Below are 24,100 nucleotides of genomic sequence, written 5' to 3'. Positions count from 1 at the left end.
TTGCCTTTTGTTTGGTGTTATCCTTAATGTTTGTGTAACCTTACATGAACCAAATAAGGTTTCTAAAAACGAAACAACCTAGTGGTGCAACCCTGCACAGCGTTTATACGGTGTAGGTTTTTCCCACATGACGCGAAGGCAGCATCAGATGATGAGAGTGGGTCATCAGCTGCAGACAGTCAGGTGTGGTCGGCGGGGAGACGTTCCGACCGGAGCGGTGATCTAGCCTGACTCCACCGGGACGGGGACACACACACAACAAAGAAAAAACCCAACAACTTCCACCGCGGATCTGTAAACATGATCCACAGACAGAACAACAACAACAACAACATGGGCAAAGTAAGTGTTTTATAAATGTCTGCTTCAAAGTTTGTTCAAGGAGTGAGAAGTTTTCTGACGTCTTGGTGTGGAGGCAGGCAGGCAGGCAGGCAGGCAGGCAGGCCGGGGTCCAGGCCCGTCATTCCAGACTGGATACAAAAATCTGGAAGTTTAACAGTTGTCTCGCTTCCTAGCAGCGGTACGCGTATTATCACACATGAATTCACATTTTAACCATTTGTTATGTTCGCTTTGCTACTTCGGTTGAAGTAGACAGCGTTTCACTTACAAAACATTTTACTTATTTCGCTGTTTTCACACCACCACCAACGCGTGTTATTATAGAAGCGAAACCTTACGTTGCAGTTGAAATAAACTGCAGTTCTGCGGCCAGACGATCCCGCAAGTGTGTGCCGAATTGAAGAACGCCCTTTTATGTCGTTGTCCACATGTCCAAAATAACAATTTAAAGACAACGCGTACAGTTATTACAGTTAATATCAGAAAAGTAAGAGATTTTCGGTGGAGGTTTGGCGCAACGTCCCCGTAAACCTAGAACGTGTCGGACAAGGTGAGTTGTTCGTCAGTGTCAAACGCGCAAACCTCGTTGCGTTAACTGCTCATCTATAACCAGACTAATAAAGGTTAGCCTCATTGCAGCTGCTCCTTTTGTAGACATCAATTTAATGTCGATCTCCCGTTGAACCCGTGGTGCTGGTAAACCAGTAGCGACGGATTAATGCCGTCTTGCGTTCGTAGGAATGTGACGCCAAACTACGTTCAAAATGTTGGCAAAACAAATTTGCTTCTCTATCGCCAAGTGTTCCTACCCGATATTAAATTAATTAAGAACTTTTTCCTCAAACGGTCGCTACTGCACTTTAATTCGTCTGCTACAGATATACAAATATGCACTAAATTAAACTTGTAGTGAATGATTTGTTGAACCTCTCACACACACACAGCAGACGAAATCTGTCTGTCAAATGTGTTATTTTTATTATAAATTTAGTTTGGGGGACTTAAACTAAGCCGAATTTAACAACGCCCGATACAAGACTCAAAAAGATCTTGAATTGTCTTTTGCAAGGTGTTTACCTTTGCTGATGTGCAAATAATCATTAACTTTCAGGTTTTCCAAAACGGCGATGGTTGTGCCTGCCTTTGCACGCAGAAGATAAGTGTTAGGAGCTGGATTAGCTCGCATTAGTAAAGTCCCAATCATTACTTTCAAAGGCAGCGGCAGCCTTTCCTGTTTTTATGGAAAACGGTCCCAGTGTTAGCCAGCCAGACTCCACTGGTTTACTTCCCCATTTAGCTTCGTGCCAGTCGGGGAAAGGCTGTGACTTCCAGCTGCTGCTGTTGATGCACAGCTAACCCAGCTAAGGTTTAGGACTTGGAAGGGGGAGGATAAAGCAGGATGGTGAAGTTATATATATATATATAGTGAGTCAGCTGTTGTTTGAGTAGCAGGGAGGGAGGTAAGGAGTGACACACTGTGCTCACACAGCAATCAAGAAATTATCTGACAGTCACAGTGGTGTAAGCTGCATGAATTGAAGTGATTTCTGTCTAACCTCTTTTTTTTTGTTGTTTCTCTGTCTTTGTTCAGCACCTTTCAAACCTGAGCTGAAGAAGCAAGAAGCGAGAGCCCTCCTCGTGTAATGAAACAGGGAACGGTTGACTTTTCACCCAACCACCAGACTGAACAACTGAAGTGAAATTTAAGGGATCACAATTTAAAGGAAACTCGGCGGCTGAAGCTCCTACTGAAGCGCAGCAACAACAAAAAAAAGAGGAACGTCTCAGTTTCTTGCTTCTTCTTTTTTCTTTTTAAAAAAAGGGATAAGAGTTGATGAGTGAGCGGTGGAGTAACCCTGGGAAATAACTGAATTCACGATCAAGTCGTCAAAAACCGCAAAAAGCCTAATCCCTCTCATCACAGAGCCTTCAGACGTGTGACTTTCAGTGTCTCAATGTGAAGACATTGCATTCGATGTTGGACTGCATCCAAAAGGAGAAAGGAGGGAGTGTCCACATTGCTGCACTGACAGAGCAGTGACTTTACAAAAAAAATCAATAAGTGAATGTTGGAAGTCCCCTTCAAGAGCGTCACTGGGTGGATCTGGAAATAAAGGTGAAGACATATGCAGGAATCATAAATGCAGAGCTCTCCAAAGGAAGCGCTTCATTTCCCCGCTGGCTGCTGTGGTTTCACTTTGAAACTTAAGAGAAAAACCTGTGAGCATTTGAACTGAAACTTGAAAAAAAAAACAAGTGCAGAAATTCACCTGGAAATGTCCTCTTACTGTCACGGGAGTGCCTGTGATCTTTGGACAAACTCTTCTTCTTCTGCTGCTGCTGCTGCTCTGAGCTCGTAGCATTTAGAGGTGGAGGAAAACACAAACACTGGGGGAGATAAGGAATATCACCTGTACTTTGGGAATTCAGTAAGACGCCGTCCAAATGGCGGGGAAAGACTACAATCATCTCTTTAAGCTGCTCATCATTGGAGACTCCAGTTAGTACATTTTTGATTCATTTAAGATTCATGTGAAGTCAAAGCATTGTTGTTTTATGGAGTCTCAGGAAGTGACGGATGGTGTTAAAAGGCAACCTGCTGGTGAATACACAGCTTAAGTCAGTGGTAGTCAGTTGGGAAAGCTCATATATGCATCCTCCCCTCTAACATGTACATTGATTAATCGGCTTGTAACACTGGGAAAGTAGTTTTATTTTTTTCTTAAATAACATTATTAAGGGCATGATGGTCTCACGCGTCTGGAAGTTGAACAAGACACAAAAGCAACTGCAGTGGCGATCGAACTACAAAAAAAAGGCCATTTGAGGGAGTCTGAAGTCGTCTCCAACGCGTAGTGGTGCAAGAAAATTAGGTCTGCCGTGGCGAACATGCGTTTTATTTTATGCAGATTAAATATTACCTACAAGAAACTGGTTGCATTGAATGAGTTATACAAAATGAGTTTGAACATAAACAGAAACGATACAACAGGTATTTTACACAACTTACCACGCACACGACATATGGCAAACACATCCACTGTTTACTTCGAAAATACTCTATTTAACTTTTACTTTCACTTAATACTCCTCCTTGGTTTCACATACACCTCCCCCCCATCTGTTGTACCTGCGCAGGAAGACAAACAATACAGGACAAAACTATCAATTAAAAGCAGTACAGTTGACACAAGTCACAACAGTACATCACATATTAAACAACACCCTATGATTTATATTAAATGTTCTCCATGCCAGATAACAAAATGAAAAGAGACACATTATATATATATATATATATATGAGAGAGATGTATAATCTCAATATTAAAACAGTCACGCATACTCCATTATTCCTGCAGAGTACAATCTAATATACATGTTCTCTCAGCCAGTAACATGTTGTAGCTAGAGGCTGTATTAATGAATGAAACTGAAACATACATCAGGTTCTGCTGTCAGAAGTGACGTCATTCAGCTGCATTATTCTCTACAGTATAACGATATATATTTAACGCTTGCCAGTAATGCTGTTAAATTAGATCTGCTGTCATTTAAAGACCTGTTAACATGTAGAAAGACGATGTCGACTGAGGACATTTAGGGCTCCAAAGTAAACAAAACTCTCACAAGGCTGAGCGCTACCATCGAGTTTGGCCGATAGGGCGGCACCGGACGTGAGCGTATTTAGACGAGGCGGAGGAGCTAACGGCCGTGTGTGGCGCTAGCTTGCTTGCTTAGCTAGGTGCATCTGTAATTCACGTTAACGGTCATTTTAACAGTCTTCAAACTAAATGTGCTCACCAGAGAAAGTGAACAGCTGACTCCTAATAATAAGCTTTTTCAGCGGCGCTGGTTATATTTACACAGAGCTGTGGGTACGAGCCGGACTTCTTTTTGCAACCAGAAGAGTCGCCCCCTGCTGGCCGCTTGATAGAATGCAGGTTTAAGGGACTTCCGCGTTGGCTTCACGTCTCAGAGCTTCCCGCTTGGTCGTTACACAGCAGGCACACTGACGAGGCCGCCTGCTAAGGCTGAATCACTTAAAAAAATATATATTTAATCGCAATTATTTCGATATGATTAGAGATATTGGAGAGAAATCAATATTCTCATTTTCGATCACGGTGTGATGTTTGCAAGGATCTGTACCAAACAAAAGTAGTTTCTAGAATATGATGTGTAGGTTTAGGACGTCTCTGCAGCATGGCGGTGTTTGAATAAATATTGCACCTCCTACGATTTGAACTTTGCAGTAGGTCGGATTTCGATTAATTGTTCAGCGCTACTGCCGGCGTTCTGTCGATTTATGCAACCTATCGAGATGTGCTACTTAGCGGTTCTGCGCATGCGTATGACTCACAAGCGTGGTCCATTTTCACGCCCATAAATCTGTGCAACCTTGCTGTTGGGCATGCTGTCGAAACAGTGGCTGATCGTCAGTAACATCCAAACAAAAAATCATTATCAGTCTATCAGAAACTGCTGCCCCTGATATCTTAAATAGAGATGATATAATATAGTATTTCAACACGCTCCTCATCTCCTTACAGTACACATGGAGTGAGTAGTGGTGCAATATAAAATGATTCTGTGGTGGGAGCATTATTTGATAGGGGATATTTGTCTATCGGACGTCATCACCACTGATCTCAGGAAGTGAGTCGTCTGCGGTCGCTTTAGATTTTAGTGAATTCTGATTCGAGTGTGAAAAGTCACGAAATGCTGGCTGTTGTAGCCTCAACTGTATTTTTAGACCTGCTGCCGAAGTCCTTTTTACATCGCCTTCCCCCCCACAGCAAATTATTTCTGTACAGTGATTTGATTTCAGTTTAGCTCTGCCGTCCAGCCCACCTAATTGTAAACACTGTGTGTTGTAAGAACCAGCGTACATTGTGGAGACACCTCTGAAGAGACGGCTTCAGGAAGCTTTGTTCTTTATTTTCCCAACAAGTTTACAGTTTTCATACATTTGGAAGTGGCTCCAGTACAGAACTGGTTCTCATGACTCAACCCTGATCACAGCCTTGTTTTACTCTTCACTTGTTTGTTTATGTTCAAGGTGAATTCCTTGTGCTTTCATCATCAGGGCTTTACGTGGAACAGTTTTGCCATGTTTCCTTGAAGAATATTTGAAATAATTCCCGGAGGATCTGTTTGACTGAGTTGGCAGGACCAGTTTTCTGCCTGTAGTAGGGTGGTAGTGCTGTAACTAACGGTTATTGTAGATTATTTTCTCGAGTAATCGATTAGTTGTTTGGTCCAGAAAAGGGCGAAAAATGTTGATCAGTGTTTCCCAAAGCTCAAGATGACGTTCTCGAATGTTTTGTCCACAAACCCCAAGATATTCAGTTTGCTGCCACTGAGGAGGAAAGACACCAGGAAATAGTCACATTTAAGAAGCTGGAATCATCGATTTACTGCAGTTTTATACTTTTTATTTTCCTCTTCGGTTACACAGATATGTAAAATGTTGTGATAATTGAGAGAGGTACTGTTATTTCCCAGCATGCTGCTCCTTCATTCTTGTTAATCAAGTCTGTTTCAGAACAAGTTGCCACTGGTTCTCTCAGGGAAATCTTTATTTAGGGAATAATGGTCTCTTGTTAGTCACACAGTTCATTTATTTCCAGTGTGAGTTCAACCTCTGCCCTCGTTTCTTGCTTTGTTTCGCTTTTGTCACCCTGCCCCTCCATAGATATATTATATGACACGGCTGGAAGGCGGCGGTCGTGCTCTCGTCTTACCTACACATAACTGTCTCGTCTCTTCCCGATTGGTCACATTTATTTCCTCAAAGCGAGTTACTAATCTCATCCCTCTGATCTGTTTCTTTCTCAGATGTGGGGAAAAGCAGCCTCCTGCTCCGCTTTGCAGACAACTCCTTCTCTGGTGAGTTACCGCACTTTTGCTGCAAGTCAAACGCTTCAATACTTGAGGCTCGTCTTTATCAAGGCGTCCCCGGGTAGAAACCAGTCCACATTAGACTCCACTTTTAGGCAGAGAGGTAAAAACATTTTATCAAGTCAAGTCATGTCCTTCAGGGTTAAGCTGAGCTGTCCCAACATGTCAGGAGCTACAGAGGGAGGCAAACGTTTGGGGGATATAGTGGAATGTGGAAGCTTTTGGTTTGAATAACCAGGGTATAAACAAAGTCTTCAATTTCCTATTCTAAAAACAAGGCCCTACATTTAGTTTACAAAGGGTCTTAAAGTTTTTCTTGTCCTTTCATAGGATTAAATAAATGTTGTTACGTCATAAATAAACATTTTTGTGTGTGTGACTTTACAATTTACTAGTTTTTGGTGTGACGTGGATGTTGGACGGCGGTACAGCTAACGTTACTGTTTACGTCGGTGTTTGGCTGTTACAAAACCAAATCAAAGGTGTATTTGCACAATGAGAAAACACGCGATGCAATGTAAATATAGAAGAAACAAATGTGCATCATCCAAAACAAGTAACTTAAGCTTAAAAACCATCTGCCGATTACTGCATTATAATCTGTTTGAATTGACAATTCTACCATAAATTGCTGCAGAAAATGTCCAGATGTCCCCCAGATCCCCAATTTATATATTTCAGCATTGAATATTTCATCAAAATAGTGTTAAAATATCTTCTTCTCTTGTTCTGGTGAACCAAATATTGTGTATCGTCACACCCCTAATCTGAACCCCTACGTCTCCACACTGTTATCACAGTACAAACACACCCCAAAAAGACAGAGTGTACTAAATGTATTAAATTCATGTAACTTTGGAAATAATTATTTTCTCGGGCTTAACATTCATACATATTTTCCATTTTATGTTAGTGAAATTGGCATTAAATTTCCTCCTGGGTGGTATTAAAGTCTGGGGGATTAAATAACTGAGACATAATCGCTTCATCTAGAAAACTTTGCACACTTGGCAGAAAACACTTTTCGTGCTACTTCAACATAAAAGCCCTGCATACCACTCAGGTGCTCTCAGTTATCGTGGCTCAATGGTTTAGTTGAAGGTGAGTGGACACGCTACACTGGGACTTTGTAAAGAAGTAGTAGTAATAATAATAATAATATCTATTGATAATTATCAAAATAAATGTCAAATCATTATTTCTTTCAAGTTTAAAGGGTGATTTTTAAACCTTTCTGTATGGTCAGAACAAACACTTGATGCCAAACAGTGGATCATTTCACAAATCTGAGGCAGAACATTCAAATCTATTATGATAAAATCGTTTAGCAATAAATATGCACAAGTAAAATTAAGCAAAATCTCTCAACAAAATAAATATTGAATTGAATAATTATTCAAAATGAATTAAATCAAACATTTTTAATATGGAGATAGTTACACAGTCCAGGTAATTTAAATACAAAATCAACTTATATTATAAATCTTTGTTTATCCTGAAGTGAATGTTTTGAACTTGAAGGTTAGTTAGAACATTTTACCTTGGTATTGCCTTTGCTAAGATCTGCGGTTTGATTTTAAGCACATCCCACAGTGTCTTTGAACGTCTGTGTCTTTAGTGGAAGTCAAAGTGACTGTATGGAAGTGTGTTTTGCCATGTGAAGAATGTAGGTTCAAAATGTAAACCGTTAAAGTTGACAACAGACAGTCTGGGTATAACTTTTAATGGTCTCTTGTTTTGTCTTCCAAAACAAATAAAACGGGTGGTTGTTTACCGTCTGTGAGATCATCTGATCGAAATGACAAACATGAAAACCAGGTTGTACCAAAAACAACAAAAAATTCCCAAGATGGCATCCGTCTGTCAGGATTTTGATCTGATGTAGATGTAGAAACTTGTATCTGCTGTCGTTGTCGCGAGCCACGGGTCGACGCCTGCACACAGATAATTCTGATGTTTTATGGTTTGCCGGTGTCCTGCAGGCAGCTACATCACCACCATCGGCGTCGACTTTAAGATCCGAACAGTAGACATCGATGGAGAGCGGGTTAAGCTGCAGATCTGGGACACGGCGGGGCAGGAGAGATTCAGAACCATCACATCAACGTAATAATCGCCACACAGATATGTTCTCCACCTTTCACTCTGGCTGGTGGTGCGCCGCTCACCTTATCCCGTTTCATCCTCCTTTCTCCAGGTACTACAGAAACACCCACGGTGTCATCATTGTTTACGACGTGACAAACCCAGAGTCGTTTGTGAATGTTAAGCGGTGGTTAAATGAAATCTCCCAGAACTGCGACAGCGTCTGCAAGATCCTGGGTGAGTCAAGTGAAAACCGAAGCCGCTTTTTCAAAACTCTTCATATAAAACTCCATCTTCAGCACAGTTTCATGTAATACAGTTCATTTCTGTTTAGCTTTCTTATGATTGTATTGTATATCCACTGTGTATTGTCTGCTATGTAGCAGAAAGGAGTTGCAAACGGAATTTATTTTTCCAAACCCTGCGGTAACATGACAATTAAATTACCTTGAATCCTCGAACACTTCAAAATAAGCTCGTCTCACTCAGAAAGCACCATGTCACTTGTAAGAACACACTAACAACAGGGAGCGTGACATAAACTTATGAACTTTTATCTTGGAATATTTATCTTTTTATTGTAGAACAGAATTCACTTTATTGACTGTACTAAAGTATATGTAACAAGAATGAGTCAGAAATGCAGCAATTTGCTTCACTATGCTTAATTTGTTGGATATATTTGCATGTAGTAATTGTGAAAAATAAATAGTTTCAAATTCCTGAAATTCCAGGTCTGCAATAATAAGAATTAAAAACAACATCAGCAACATGTATAGTAGTGTTGTAGTACTTAAGACCCCTTTTTGATGGTCTTGGTGTCGTCTGGGACTCGGTCTTGTCCCGGTCATTGAGAAATAGGGATTTTATTTCAAGACCAGTCAAGACCATAACTTTGGGAATATCAATAAATGGCTTTTGCATCGTCTGACCAACTAAACGTGACGTTAGAAGAATCATGATTTCATCTTGTGGTGGAGTTTTGTTAAAGTTAGCGGTTGGACAGTCTCACTGTTCTGCGAACGGGGAACAGGGACTTTTTAAGATCCAGGAACCAAAACTAAAACAAGGTTTGTGTAGTTGAAATATAAATAAAGTTCCTGGAAATGTTTCTGCTGAGGGAAAATAGGGGCTTCTTGTGTGATTCAACCTGTTTATTTACATGGAAGAAATCTTAGTGCTCATGTATAAAACTGTAGTGTAAACACTTCTTGGAGTGGAGGTCTGTAGCACCAAAGCGTTAAAGTAAATACTTACTAGGAGGGTAAATTCATTGTTGGTTTTAGTCTTTTCTTGAAATTGTACCGGTCCTGAAACAGTAGATAAAGAAAAATGTTTTTTCCCCGCTCACTCTCTCAGTGGGAAACAAAAATGACGACCCTGCCAGGAAACAGGTGGATACTCAGGACGCTGTGCGTTTTGGGGAGTCGATGGGGGTTCGGGTGTTCGAGACCAGTGCCAAAGAGAACATAAACGTAGAAGAGGTAACTTTAAATCAATGATTTCATCGTTTGCTGGTAATGTTACTGACTTCTGCTAATGTTGTCATATTCAGATGCCTTGTTTTGTGTGACCAACTATTCAAACCTCCAAACTTTTCACTTTACTTTTTATTGAAAACTTTTTTAAAAATTGCAAATACTCCATAATATGTCACAACTAGTGAATTGGTGGCATTTTAACTTTAAAAAATGACTCAAGCGTAGGGCCGTGCGATGTGACTAAAATCTCATATCCCGATATATAGGTCATTTCAACTTCCGATAACGATACACATCAAGATAGAGAACTTTTTTATTTATTTTTTTTTTTTTTACTTTTCTCTGCATCTTAAAGGTGGGGTAAGCAATTCTGTATAAATCCAATAACATATCAAATACAATGCAACGAAACAGCAAGTAATATCACTTGTTAGCTAGGTTGTGGGTTAGCAAACTGTCGCTACTAACAAGCCAAGATGAGGGAGGACGAGAAGGTCCCAGAGCAGCACAGCATCTCCAGACTGCGATACTCACAGCAGACTTTTCTCTTCGGTACGACCTTCGATTTTACTTGTACACTGCAAAAACTGAGCTCTCAAAAACAAGGGGAAAAGCATCAAAATGAGGGAAATTTTCTGCAAAATTATCTGCCAACAGAACAAGAATATATCACTTGCTACTTGAAACAAGTGAAATTCTCTAACATAAAAGCCGCCTGGTAAGACAAAAAACAAGCATATTTTGCCTTCAATTAAGATAATTAATCTTACAAAGATTTTAGTTTTTGCAGTGTAAGGTCCTCCTGTTCAGTATCAACTTACACATTTGTTGTTTGTTTATTCTAAATGCAGATTTCTTCCCTGCAACTTCCCTGTGTGGAAGAACAGACTGCAGTGAAGTTAGTTTTAAGTTGGACGTTTTAAGTTTAAGTGAAGCGCAAAGCGTCGTCCCCTCCTAAAGTGTTTTAATTCACGACACAACGGAATAAACAATAAAGCATAATTTTAAACGATAGATGTCGTCACATCGCACGGCCCTGCTCAAGCGAGTCATCAATTATTCACAAGAGTCGCAGATTATTGTTCTGACTAATGACTCTGAAGTCTCATCGTTGTTTGCTTTACTCTGCACAGATGTTCATGGCCTTCACACTCATGGTGCTCCGGGCCAAGAAGCAGAGCCAGAACCGAGCCGAGAGGGAACGAGAGCGGGAGAAGGACACCGTCAACATCAACGCCCACAGGGACCGAGACCGCAGGAAGAGAGGGAAGAAATGCTGCTGAGAAGAGACGAACGGACGGACAAAACCACTTATCGCTCATCGCTTGCACAAACAAAAAGCATTGAAACAAGATTGGGAAAACCGTGCCTTAGGAGATGCAGATAAGAATGTTTGAAACTCTTTACTATGCCAAGTTACGACACAACAGGCTTCAGGTCAGTCTGCGTAACGGGGCCGGTTGTGAATGGAACTGAGGCAGAGGGATTTACAGTCTGCGAGCACTGACGGCGTGTAGCAGCCGGGAGGATACACGAGTTAAAGGATCATTCTGGTGATTTGGATTTTCTTTTGTCCATTTACATTCAAAGCGTGGTGTGATTCTTCAGACGGACATTGTTCGTCCTTCCAAGACATCTCTGTAGCTCGAGGATGAACCCCAATATCTTCAGTGACCCCTGACCTTTTTATTAGTTCCAACATGAGGAAAATACAAGAAATCTATCAGGCAAGTTGCCGTGAAATTAAAGCACATTCACATACACTTCACGACCGTCCAGCCCAAATATCTACTCTAAGGGTCCATAAATAACTTTGTTTTCTATTATCTATTAATCTAATACTTTCTGGATTAATCATTTATTAATCTGTAGTTGTCTGTAAAACATAAGAAAAAAACTTGTCACAGTTTCCAAGAAGCCAAGTCGATGCCGTCACGTCTTGTTTGTTTGATCAACAGTCCAAAACCCAAATACATGTTTGGATCAAAACATTTCAGTTTCCACAAGTTCCTCTCCAGCCTGACATGAAATGTGTGGATATTTATGCGTGTCCTGATAGTTTTGGCGACCTCCAACCTTTCTTAAAATCATAAAATTTATTGGGCCGATGCCATAAAATTAGAGCATCTCTTCATCTTTCAGGACAAACTTCACATTTTTAGCGCAACTTCCAGCTGTCTTCTTGGAAATGTGCTTTTCGTCCCATCCAGCCAGTTCCCGCTGAAGACGTTGACATCTGGCTCGAGACAATCCATCGCACCGTTCTGCTAAAAGTGAAAAGCCTGCGCTTCATTTCCACAAACAAGAAACATATCTGGAAAAAGTCAGAGCAGACATAATGCAACATAACTTAGTTACCTTTTAAAATCTCTGCAAGTTGATTTTACTGATACAAATAGAAATAACTGTAAGGGTTAATACAATCTGCCTTAAAGTGGGGCGGTGCGATATAAAGTGTATGTGATTGTGATGAATGAGCTAAAACATACTGAAACACTGAGATGATCCTTTAACTGTCCACTAGTAAACCACTGTTCTGTGCCGATGTTGTAGTTGTTCCGTTGGTTTTCTTAATACAGTAAAAGTATTTTACCACTGAAAGGGAACCGTTTGTTACTAAGTTGTAATCTCGACACACTAACAGGTGTGATGAGTGCCGTCTATATGCCTTATTTCAGTTCAAATGAGGCAAGTAATCCAAGACTACAGTAAGTGTGTAACCTCGACGCAGTAAAAGCCCAAACGTTGTTAGTAGGTTGTTTTTTTTAATGTAAATCTCTGTTGCCTAGCAAAATGTGTCCAAATCCAAATAAAGCAATAAATCCAGAGTGATTGCTTGCAACATATTTCCTCCAACAGGCCTGAGCTTCAGGTGGAATAACGTCAAAGTCGGAGGTTTACTTACGAAGAGGATCGACCTGATACCAAAATAAGAGCACTAAGAGCTGAAGCTGCTTCGCTAAAGTAATAATAACTTGATTTCTCCTCTGTCAGCTGTCTTAAACTTAAGTGAGCTTAAGCTTGTTTCTTTACTGCTGCACAATCAAATCAGAGTTTTATGGTACTGCTGAAGTGCTGAAATATAACTTACCGTAAAACTCCAGTTAATAGCCCGGGCTTTTATTTGCTTAAATCGGTGAGCTCACCCTGTGGTCCATTTTGACAAAGGTTTAAACATTTAAGCAGTAAAACTAAGCCTAGCTCAAACAGACCCGGTGGGCTTTAACTTAAAGGTTTTATACATCCAAAGAACTTATATAAAACCCAGACCAGGCTTCTAATTGAGACGTGTTTATTTGTCAAAATGTGCAGCCACACTGGTACTAGACTTTTACTTAAAGTTTTACTGTAATACACATATATTGTATTTAAATATACGGAACCCTGAATGTGTTGCAATGCGAGTCCCCAAATTCCACATTGAGTTCGGCATCGACACACATACACACACTATCAGGAGGCTCTTCGTATTGCAAGAATCCAAATGTTGCAGGAAGAATGCAACAATGTTGGGGAAGAAATGGGGAAATTGAACTTGTTGAAAGGAAAGTGTTCTGTGTTTCAGACGGCAGATAAACTTGTCGCATGTCAGGAAAAATGCTGTTGATTCAGTTGATTCAGTTCAGACAAACGCACACAGGACTTTAAAGAGCTTTTATATTTATAATTCATCAGTATTACATCAGAGTTATCCCCTTCTTTCAGGTACTGATACTTACTTGTGTGTGACGTCCAAATTAATCTGAAAAACGGGGTCAGTCTGCAAAACAACAATTAGCCTTTCTAGTAGGATTCCTTCCCAAAAGCGGAGGAGAACAGGATTTCCCACAGTACATGAATGCAGCGTCACACCTCAGCGTGTCCTCCCTTGTGTTCGCTCTCACGCTCCTCCGTCAGTTGGATTTGGGGAGTCTGTAGACGCCTGTGGAGAAGATCAGCTGATGCTCCCTGACCTTCCTCTGCAGGAAGGCCTCCAGCTCGTTCACATCCATCTCCGTGACGACGGGTCCAGTGGCGACGAACATCCGGAGCATGGAGTGGATGCGCTCCAGCGTCATGCTGTCCAGGTTGGTGAGCATGGCCTGGATGTAGGCCCAGAACAACTGCAGAGATGAAGGATTATGTTTTAAGATGCTTCCTCAGGTGGTCACGTTTCATCTTGTTTACTGTGTTGCGATGTGTTTGTTTGTGTGTGTTTGTTTTGGGCACCTGCAGCTTCTCCTCCCTCTGCTCAGACTGGGTGGTGGTGTTGGAGTCCCTCTCCTCGTCGCTGTCGATCAGCATCACGCCTCTCTCCAGCTTCTCTTTGGACGAGCCCGTCTCCACCACGTAGTAGCGCCCTCCCGCCTCCTCCCTCAGCACGCCGTGCTGCTGCCACAGAGCCAGCTTCCTGTGCACCAGCTCCTTCGGGGCGCCCAGCTTCCCGCTCAGCTCCTCCAGCGTCCATGAACCTGAACAAAAAGGCTACCAGTCAGATCAATGCTGTCCAGCTCTGATGTGGCCATTTGCCTGTCAACTCGATCGTGTTTTCTCTTCAAACCTGCCAGCAGCTACTCTTTCACAAGTAAAATTCCTTTGTTTTGTTTAGTTTTCCTTTTTTTAATCTTAGCCAATATGCCGCATTCAGTCTTTCATACTGTACAAAGTTTGCGACCGAACTCCTCAGGTCAGGATGGACAGCTGGTTTGAAAGTACACCAGAGTAGAGGAACCACCTCTCAACAGGGTACAACACTTGGCCTCATGTCACAAATGCCAGCTACGATCGTTCAGACTTGACCTCGGGTGACTCTAACGACGGTCGTTACAGCAGGCAGGAGCACTAATGAACCCGGTGGTGACCATTAGGGCTGGGGCGATTCGTCGACGTAATAGATTACGTAAATATGTCGACTCGTTGCATTACGTTGGTCAAAGCGTCGCTGCATCCGGTGTTATCAGGGATTCCCCCGGACAAGCTCCAGCTACAGGACCTCGCCTTTGACCGTCTAAAGTTTGATTTTAGACAGACACTCGACAACGTGCTGCTCCGTGAGCTCTGTGACCTGGAAACGGCTTCACTGCAGCACAACCGCTGTCCATGAACACGTGAAGCGAAAGCATCCCGGCGCTCTGACGGCACCACCGCAAATCGTGGGTTACTTTCCGTCTCCACACCAGCGCGGCACATTATGAGCACGAGGACAGGTAGTCCGTTCTTTATCGCCTTCATGTTAAAAGTAATTTCTACCCCGCTGCTGTCATGGTAACGTAATGTTACAACGTGTGTCGTCTAACGTTCAGCCGTTTCATATTTTCTGTTTATTAAATTTTATTCATTTTAAGATATGCTATAATTGTCATTATTCTAATGTGCTTCATCAGGATGATTGATTAGACATGTTTTTGATATTTATTTATATTTTATTTATTTATAATTGTTAGATTAATTGACTTGAAAAATAATCGTTATGTACAGCCCTAGTGCCCATCACTTTGATAACGACCCCACAGAGGTTAAACAGCAGGGACTCCCTCCCTACCAGCCAGTTACCCCTGATTTTTACCCACCTTGGCGAACACTGACCCGGATGACAGAGAATCTGCACAGACATTTTTCCACTTCATTGTAGTTAAAAGTCAACTCCATGATTCTGACTGAAGTGTGTTGGTATAATCCAACATTTGTACAATTGTATTATACAGTAATTTTAAATCCACACTTCACAGATTGATGAGTGCTACAACTAAACTGAGGGCAAACTAGAGGATTAGCCAAAATGTTAAGTTTAAACATCTAGTTCAGAATATCTGTAGGAAAACAAACCATAACATGAACTTAAAAGACTGTACTTTTTTCCTGGAAGTGCAGGATGATGGCCGCGTGGATGGGCGAGACGGTGAGATTGGTGAGGGTGCGGTCCTCCAGCTCCACGTCCAGAGTGACTGAGCCCAGGTGGGGCTTCCAGCTCAGCGTCCTCATGGCCTGAAACAGAGAAGACAAGCTGCTGTTAACATCTGTTCACACACAAAGCTTCGCTCGCACCCGTCAAACTGTTTAGACGGTATATTTACAGACACAAATCAGCGATGACACGTGTAAAGTTTTTTGCCGGCTGATAAAGACTGGGGAGATGTGATATGCAAAATGTTTTAATCCAGACCAGCACAGGAACGGGTGTTTTGTGATGTCTGAAATAATGAAAAATAAATAATAATGTACCGAAACAAAAAAGCTTTACGCTAGGGATGCACCGAAATGAATATTCTTGGCCCAAAGCCGAAACTGAATATAATGAAAATATTTTCCTACTACCAAACAGGTAAATTTTTATACATTTTTATTTTTTACCATTGCATAAATTAAATAGTCAAAATGTGCTTTTTACTCAGTGTCCGGTAAAGTAAATTACATGAGTCCATTTACTTTTAATGGACACATGTAATATGTTTTATACTTTCTGTGAATATAATCCAATTAATCTTATTTCCCTCCTGATTAGAAACCTTATTTTGAAAACCGGACGTTGTCACATGTGTATCCTCGCGCTAAATTCATCAAGTCGGACCCAGTTTGATAAATACTGTTGTATGTGGTTCTCGTACGGCGTAACATGAAGACTTTCCAGCCTCTCTTCAGGCAGGACTCTCATACTGCAACACTTGTCTTTGTAAAGAGACAAACTGACAGGATAAAGTCTCTAACCTGCCTGACCTGCTCGAACTGGTCCGTTTCAGTGGATTTACCATAAAGGTTTGAATACGTGTGCACTCCAAATTTAGGTGCGGCTAGCTTAATGGCCTTCTCATAAACAAGTGACAGAAACACTCAAAGCGGGTCAGACCGTTTGTTGCCTTTTCTAAGAAGTCAGCCACAGATGGAGTGGATGTGCTGGGAGACAATTCAGGAGGACACTTTAAAATGCTTCCACACTGCCGACATGTTGATGTAATTGGTCAGTAAAATTTATTCGGTCTTTTGACTTATTAGACCGAACACCGAAAGTGCTTTTAGTGCTATTTTCGTCTGATTAATTTCGGTGGCTGAATATTCGGTGCATCCCTACTATACGTAAGACGAGTCAGACAGCGGGGTGTGAGGTTTTTGGAAATAAAAGTACAAATAAGGAAAAATAATAAAGTTTTCAAGGACAATATTTACTACAGAAGGAAGAGTTGCATTCATGAGCTGCCCTGTGGTTGTCTCAAAATTTAATCCAGATAACAAGAAATTAGCAAACACGTAAGCTGAAAACAATCCGATGTGCGACTAGTTGTTTCTTACATTTAAAATGTTGCCGTCAACTCTAAAACCTCAGCTGTCGTAGAGCCCTTGAATGCACTGCAACTGTTAACGCAGGGAATCATCAGAGGCTTTACGATACGATGTTATCACGATGCAATGCATTATTGCGATTTTCTGCAATATGTGGTTTTACCTTTTTTCCAACTTCACATTATGTCTACAAAGAAAAACTTTGTCAAAATCTGTTTTATCTAAAAAGATAAATTGCTCCGTTTGATTATCTCACTTTCACTGGAGCTGACTTAACATTTGCGTTACCATCATCTTCTCAGTTATTTACTTTCATACGACACTCTTTGCAAATCCCATGTGTCATATCTTTCTCCATTGTGCCCTCCTCCTTAAAAAATCCGTCTAGCATTTGATTTAAATGCGGACGGTGCCTTCCTGATTTCTTTCTCTGATGCCGCCATCTTTATTTTACTCACTTCCTCCTGCACGCTGACTGAAAAAGCTATTTATTTTATTTCCCTCATGTGCAATTTATATAATAAAAGATTGATTGGCGTTGGGGCTGAGCAATAAATAAATAACTATAGTTATATGGACAAAATAACAATATAACAAATGTTCAAAAGATGTTTGATTTAATTAATTTAAATCAGCACTAAAGCGGAGGAAAAGGGAATGAAATACGATTTTACTTAATTTTAGTTGTGCATATTTGTTGTAAAAAGAATTTATCAAATGTTTTGAATGCTCTGCCTCAGATTTGTTAATTAATCCACTGCATCAAGTGTTTGTTCAGACCACAATTAACAATCTGGTTTCTTCAACCTTCACTCAGGAGCAAAAATCACAGTATTGCCATGAAAAATATCGCAATTCTATCGTGCACTGATTTTTTTCCCCCTACGCCTAATACCTATAACACAAAATAAAAGGTGATGACATGTTGACTGATTAATTTGCTGCAGCTTCATGCAATATTATTTTAAAACTCTTTTTGAACGTACTACTCAAAAACAGATGTGAGTTAAACTGTGGAACACCTTGGACTATGAACTGAATTGCTGCAAAAGTGTTTGTAAATTTAAGAATTTGTATAAGAAAAAAAATACAGGAATGTTGCAAGAAAAATTATGATAAATAGGCAGAAGAAAAAAAAGATTTAAAAATGATGATAATTAAGTGTAAAGATGAGAAAATGTATGGTGATTGGGAATGGATTGGGGCTGATCCATTCATAAAGCAGCTGTTTCTTTTGATGTGCTCAAAAAGCGACAGGTACTACAAGATTTTTCTTCTTCCTGTTCCTTTTTTTTTCGTTCATGGAAAAAAAAAAATATATATATATATATATATATATATGTATATGTGTATATATGTATGTGTATATATGTATATGTGTATATATGTATATGTGTATATGTGTATATATGTATATATATATATATATATATATATATATATATATATATATATATATATATATATATATATATATATATATATGTGTGTGTTTATTGTTGGTCTGAAAAAAGAAAGCCGAACAAAATGTTGTAAAACGGCATGAATGAAATAAATAAATAAATAAAAAAAAAAAAAAAACTTAATTTCAGCAATTGACTAAAAAGCGATCGGAATTCTAAAACAAAAAATCTAAAACATGCCCTCCCTGGTGCAACCGTGCCCTCCAAACAAAACCAACAGATTGGTGCTAAGCAGCAGGTGAGCTCCACCTTGAGCTTCTCGTAGCGGTGCGTGTAGGCCTCCATCGCCTGGCAGACGAGCGGAGGGAGTTCCAGCTTCTCCTCCTTCAGCGGAGGCCAGAACTCAGAGGACAGGATGATGGACGACAGCGACAGCGGCGGCTGCTCCTCCTCGCTCAGCCTCGATTCCTCCTCGCGGATGTTACTGTTGATCCTCCGAGAGTCCGCCATGTCCTGGACAGGAGGCGGAAGGAAGGAATGTGTGAGTAGGGCATTAATCTAGCTAAACTCAACTAAAATAGAGAAGCAGTGTTCAGTTTCTGTGTCCCATGCATCTGGAACAAAGACTAATTCATTCATTTGTCAATGCCTTTTATGTTTTATGTAAAGCATTTTAAATGTGCTTTACTAATAAACTTCCATCCATCTTCAACCACTTATCCAGGGTCGGGTTGCGGGGGCTCCAGCAGGGGACCTCAAACCTATGATTCTTTTAAACTTGCCTTGTTTTACTATTTTTTAGATTAACCGATCAATGCTTGGGTCACAATTTCCCAGACCTTTGATATGTCTGAACTGAACTGTTTCATGGGGACTGTCCATCCATCGTCAACCTGGAGCCAATCCCAGCTTACATTGGGCGAAAGGCGGGGTACACATAGACAAACAACCACTCACACTCACATCCACACCTAAGGACAATTTTGGAGACACCAATTAACCTAGGCTGCATGTCTTTGGATGGTGGGAGGAAGCCGGACACGGGGAGAACACGCAAACGCCACAAAGAAAGGCCAGGGCAACCGGGGTTTCAACCCACGACCTTCTTGCTGTGAGGCGACAGTGCACCATCGCATCGGCCTTTCAATGTGAGTAAAAACATCGTGTCAGACGGTGTTTACCTTCAGCATGACCTCGCAGTAATGCATGTGAGACTCCCCAAACCTGAGCTTCAGCAGCTCCACGTTACGAATCTCCCTGCAAACACACAACGGAGGACAGAACGTCAGACGATGACAATTTGGACACAGCCTAGGTGACCACAATCAGACACAAAATATAAAGCTCAACTCATCATTATACAGCATTTACTTAGTTGAGTTATTTTAATTACCCGTTTACACATTGTAAGTACTTTGATAGACATTCACTGTAGGAGTCAGTATGGGCAATGTTGTTCTTCACTCCTTTTTGGTTGCCTACGGTTGTTGGGTCACATGGTGTTGGTGGCGGTAGCAATTTGGGATATCACCTGATCACCAGCTTGGAGGAGAAAGGGGGGGGTGATAGGGGAAAGCCTAATTTTTGGTGACTCCAGTTCACCTTGTTTATTGCATTTTATGGACTTTATTGCTGTTGGATGCTCGTTTAATATACCTGTGAACTGTTTGGACCTTGTGGATGTTGATGATTCTTGGACAGTCAGCAGCCCATCGGGCAGGTAAGTCTCCCAACTCTCTGGGCAATTTACATTTATTTTATTTTTTTTAAAGAGGTGGTATTCTGCTCATTTCCAGGTTCAAAATCTTATTTAGGGGTTGAACCAGAACAGGTTTACATTTGTCAGACTGCACGTTGCTGCAGCTCCTCTTTTCAACCTGTGTTGCAGGCTTCGTTTTAGCTATGGAGTGATACATCTTGTCTCTAAATGATCTTTGTTGGCAGTTGCACATGCGCAGTTCCTAGTTACGGACTACTAGCCAATCAGAAGCAGAGAAGGGCGGGTCAGCGAGAAGCCGGTAAACAGCTTCAATTCAGCTACATGCTGCAGTCCAGCTTGGCAAAATGGACTGGAGCAAGAGTTTCAGAGTGGTGAGTTATTAATCTGTAACAAAAGTATCTTTCATCCATAAAGTTTTAACTGAGCTTTGGGCTTTTTCACTGTTAAACCAACCTGTTAAATGCACAAAAAAGGTAAGGTAGAGGGAAAAAGGCAAAAAGCATAATACCATCTCTTTAAGACAGTGGCCTAAAATGAATGCAAAAAAACCACGGATGTCTCGCGTCAGCTAAAGTTCTGCATTCAAGGCAATTAAACCCAAATTTAATAGCTAGGGCGCAGTACTGTCAGTGCACAGAATAGTCACATGACCAACTCTGTAGTCGTTCAGCTGGGAAAGTCCTAAACATGGGAATATTTACTATCTCTCCCAACATAACGTGAACGCAGCACCAGAATCTGATTAGATGTTTCTTACAGGGACTCTTATTTGAATTCTCTGTGACTCTAGACTTGCGTATATTTTACTTTCTTCAATTTGGCAGCATTTTCTACCACAATGTCTTGTTGGTTCGGCTTCGTGAAGGTGCAGGAGATGAAAATACTCCAACAGACTGTCACCTCACATCTAATATAACCCTGAACAGCTGAGGAAACCCGCCTGCTCTGCTCCTTGACTCTATTAAAAGATGAGAAAAGCCGTCCTTTCTCTATGGTGTCTCTTTGTGTATTTGATTATATGCATGGAGAGTATAGAAAAGAAACCCTGAACCTTTTGTACCTGGCAGTGTTGTAGTTGAGTTGGTGCAACAGTCTGTCGGCCAGCACGGCTCTGTATTCATCTATGAAGATGTCCTTGCTGCCGTAGATACTGACCAGCAGGCTGATGATGTCCGACGAACGACGCTTCGAGCCCATCTTATCTGGAAAAAAACACCAGACTCTCAGTAAAACCCAAACCCAAACAGCGGATCATGAATATAGGCTGTAGCAATAACAAGTCATATGTTTACTGACCGGGGACGGCGTCGGTGGGGTCTGGAGTCCAGTCCTCTGGGTCGTTGCCTTCTTCGTCGCTGTCCTGCATCTCCAGAGTCACCGGGTCTCCTCTGGACAGCTCGGAGGCCAAGTCTGTGCAGCCCTCAGCGTCTCCTGTCAAGCCGGCTACAATCTGCCTCACTGTGTCCTCCCGAGTCCTTAAACACACCACAGAAGATTTAACAAAACTCAACTCTAGTAGTGATTAAAATAATTGGTTATAAAAAGTAGCAGCTTCCTTATTTTATCCGTTTTGTTTTTTTTATTTTTATCGACTCTCTTCGTTGTCAAGTTTTAAGCTGCATATTTTATTTTTCATTCATTTGTGCCGTTAAGTGCTCCATAATCTTTGTTTGAATAAAGTTTGTTACCAACTGATGTCAAACTACAAACAACTCAGAGATATCAGCAAGAAAACATTTAGACTTCATATCAAGCAGGATTATAGAAACGTTATCCTACTGTAAAAGTTCAATTAAAAGCTAAGTCCCAACAGCGGCCTGTTGTGGCTACAGGTTTGACAAATAAACGATTAGAAGCCTGCTCTGCTTTTTATAGAAGTTCATATGGATGCATAAAACCTCTGAAAACCCACCAGGTCGCCTCCTTGAAATCTAAGATGCTTAGATCACGCTTACAAATTTTAAATTTTTGTCAAGATAAGTCAGATTCAGTCGTTAGTATATATTACATATTGCTGTATAATAGTATATTTTATGAGAACGATGAGAACCAAAGTATAATTCATTCAGATTTACTGGCATGAGACGTTAAACGAGAGACGAAAAAGAATAGGTAGCCTCCTTTTTATTAAGTAATATTCCTGCTAATTAAAATTAACAATTTTGATAGCAGCCAATTTCACATCTTTGCTGAGCAAAGAGTTTTGTGTGAAATGAATTAAAGGCCTGTCCCAAATACAGGTGAGTTCAGAGATTAAAGCCTGGGCTGTTATTTGAATTTTTACAGTATATTGAAAATAATGTTTTAAAAAACAAGTATATACAAGTATTAAGTATATGTTGACTCACCTCAGGTACTTGCGGATTGGTTGGCAGGCAACCTGCAGGATGACCATGGATGGGTCCAGCTCTCTGAGGGCCTTGATGGCGGAGATGTAAACCGTGAGGATGTCAGACGTGTGAACTCCTGAAAGTGGACGGTACGACAAAGACTGAGGATAATTAAAACTCAATTCAACATCTTGCTGTGCTGTGTTACTACTTAAACAAATGCTGCGCTGTCCTCGGCCCCCGGCGGCCGACTCACCTGGATGCAGCAAACGGCTCTCAAAAGCAGATTTGAGTGAGGTGAGGAGCTGCTGTCTCTGGTTGGTTCTTTCTAGACAAAACTTCAGATCTTCAATGGCAGCTTTAGATTCTGGGAAATCTGAGAGAGAGGTGAAACGTGAAAATAATCCCATGAAAAGTCAGGCAGCCAATAGAATTTCTGCTCTTAACTCAACTACAGTTACATGATTTTGGGTGGACAAGTCACCCGCCTGCAGGCTCATCTCTGTGCAGGACGTATTTAGCCTAGCTTAGCACAAAGACTAGAAGCAGATGGAAACTTCTAGCCTAGCACTGTCAAATGTGAAAATATACTCCTTCCAAAATTTAGGCATTTTACTTGAAGACAAAATCTTCAGGACTTCTCTCTCACCTCTGATAATACTGAAGAGCTCCTCGATCCTCATGTTGACGTAGATCCTGCAGAAGAACTGGTGCATGTGGCATCTCCACTGCTTCAGGACGGAGCTGGTGGCGTGGCCCGCCTGGACGCTGGGAACACCGGGAGCAGATACCAGACCGTCTCCGTCCGCTTCGCTTGCAAACACTTTGCTCAGCCAGCCCAGCACCAGCTCCAGCCACTGCTCACAAGAAACGCAACGTGCTTAAAATAACAAAGACGCCCCGCAGTTAAGCGTTTTGTGATCACGGACAGACGGACGGATGTTTTACCTTCTGGAACTCCAGCAGGAAAGAGCGTTCGTATTCTCCCCTGCAGTGCTGCTCCATTCGCTGCTCGATGAGCCTGTGGAGGATGGAGGTGACGGCCTCGGAGCTGACCCACTCCAGCAACTGTAGTTTGGAACTACAACCGCATAAAAATGAAAAATAACCATCAACCAGTCATCCTCATATGAAGTACATACATAACATGTACCTAGGGCTGGGCAATAAAACAATATGGTCTACAACGATAAAAAAATCTTTTGTATTTTCACAAATAGAATTAAGGTTTCACAAATCTGAAATGATGATTTAAAGAAACTTTAGCCTCTCTGTAATAACCTAGTCCAGTTTGACAGCTCTAGGAATAGTGGTTTTTGATTTGGACCTGGTTTAAGTTGGTCTACATGCAAAAAACCAACAACATATAAATCATCGTATACGATATGAAACTTTTTAGGGAGTATTTGAGGCATGCAGTGAGGCTCTCTGATGGGTTTAATAGTTTCTGGAAGGAGCTCCAGAAAGAGATCATGCTGTGAGACACACACTGGAGAAATATTTATTACTCCATTTATTGTTATTTTGTTTGGTTTAAGGAGAGGAAACACTCTGAGTGTAAGATGTTACATGTAAAATTATA

At 41.1% G+C, this 24,100-nt stretch overlaps 2 protein-coding genes across 3 annotated transcripts in view; one reads left to right on the top strand and one right to left on the bottom strand.

Annotated features, from left to right (window-relative positions):
• Positions 1-156: 156 nt before the first annotated feature.
• Positions 157-12,639, top strand: si:dkey-16l2.16 (ras-related protein Rab-35). 2 transcript variants are annotated; one of them, XM_046037232.1, is made up of 7 exons: positions 157-342; positions 1,934-2,842; positions 6,183-6,233; positions 8,228-8,351; positions 8,443-8,567; positions 9,690-9,814; positions 10,945-12,639. In XM_046037232.1, exons 2-7 carry the CDS (start codon positions 2,788-2,790, stop codon positions 11,092-11,094), a joined length of 630 nt encoding a protein of 209 aa, XP_045893188.1. In that variant the 5' UTR covers positions 157-342; positions 1,934-2,787; the 3' UTR covers positions 11,095-12,639. The 2 variants fall into 2 exon arrangements, with proteins under 2 accessions (XP_045893188.1, XP_045893197.1); XM_046037241.1 differs by lacking the exon at positions 157-342 and adding an exon at positions 579-892.
• Positions 12,640-13,450: 811 nt separating this feature from the next.
• The window catches only part of anapc2 (anaphase promoting complex subunit 2), a 15,472-nt gene continuing 4,822 nt past the window's right edge, over positions 13,451-24,100 (bottom strand). The window contains exons 8-14 of the mRNA XM_046037255.1: positions 21,485-21,663; positions 21,249-21,390; positions 19,650-19,725; positions 18,778-18,981; positions 15,643-15,775; positions 14,021-14,262; positions 13,451-13,914 (exon numbers count right to left, since the gene is read on the bottom strand). Coding sequence (XP_045893211.1) covers positions 13,705-13,914; positions 14,021-14,262; positions 15,643-15,775; positions 18,778-18,981; positions 19,650-19,725; positions 21,249-21,390; positions 21,485-21,663 — 1,186 coding nt within the window. The 3' untranslated portion in view covers positions 13,451-13,704. The remainder of the gene's footprint in view (positions 13,915-14,020; positions 14,263-15,642; positions 15,776-18,777; positions 18,982-19,649; positions 19,726-21,248; positions 21,391-21,484; positions 21,664-24,100) is intronic.

The sequence above is a fragment of the Micropterus dolomieu genome, linkage group LG02, assembly GCF_021292245.1.
Source record: "Micropterus dolomieu isolate WLL.071019.BEF.003 ecotype Adirondacks linkage group LG02, ASM2129224v1, whole genome shotgun sequence".
NCBI lineage: Eukaryota > Metazoa > Chordata > Actinopteri > Centrarchiformes > Centrarchidae > Micropterus > Micropterus dolomieu.
Note: the sequence above shows the minus strand (reverse complement) of the source record. Positions and strands in the feature narration are given on the sequence as shown.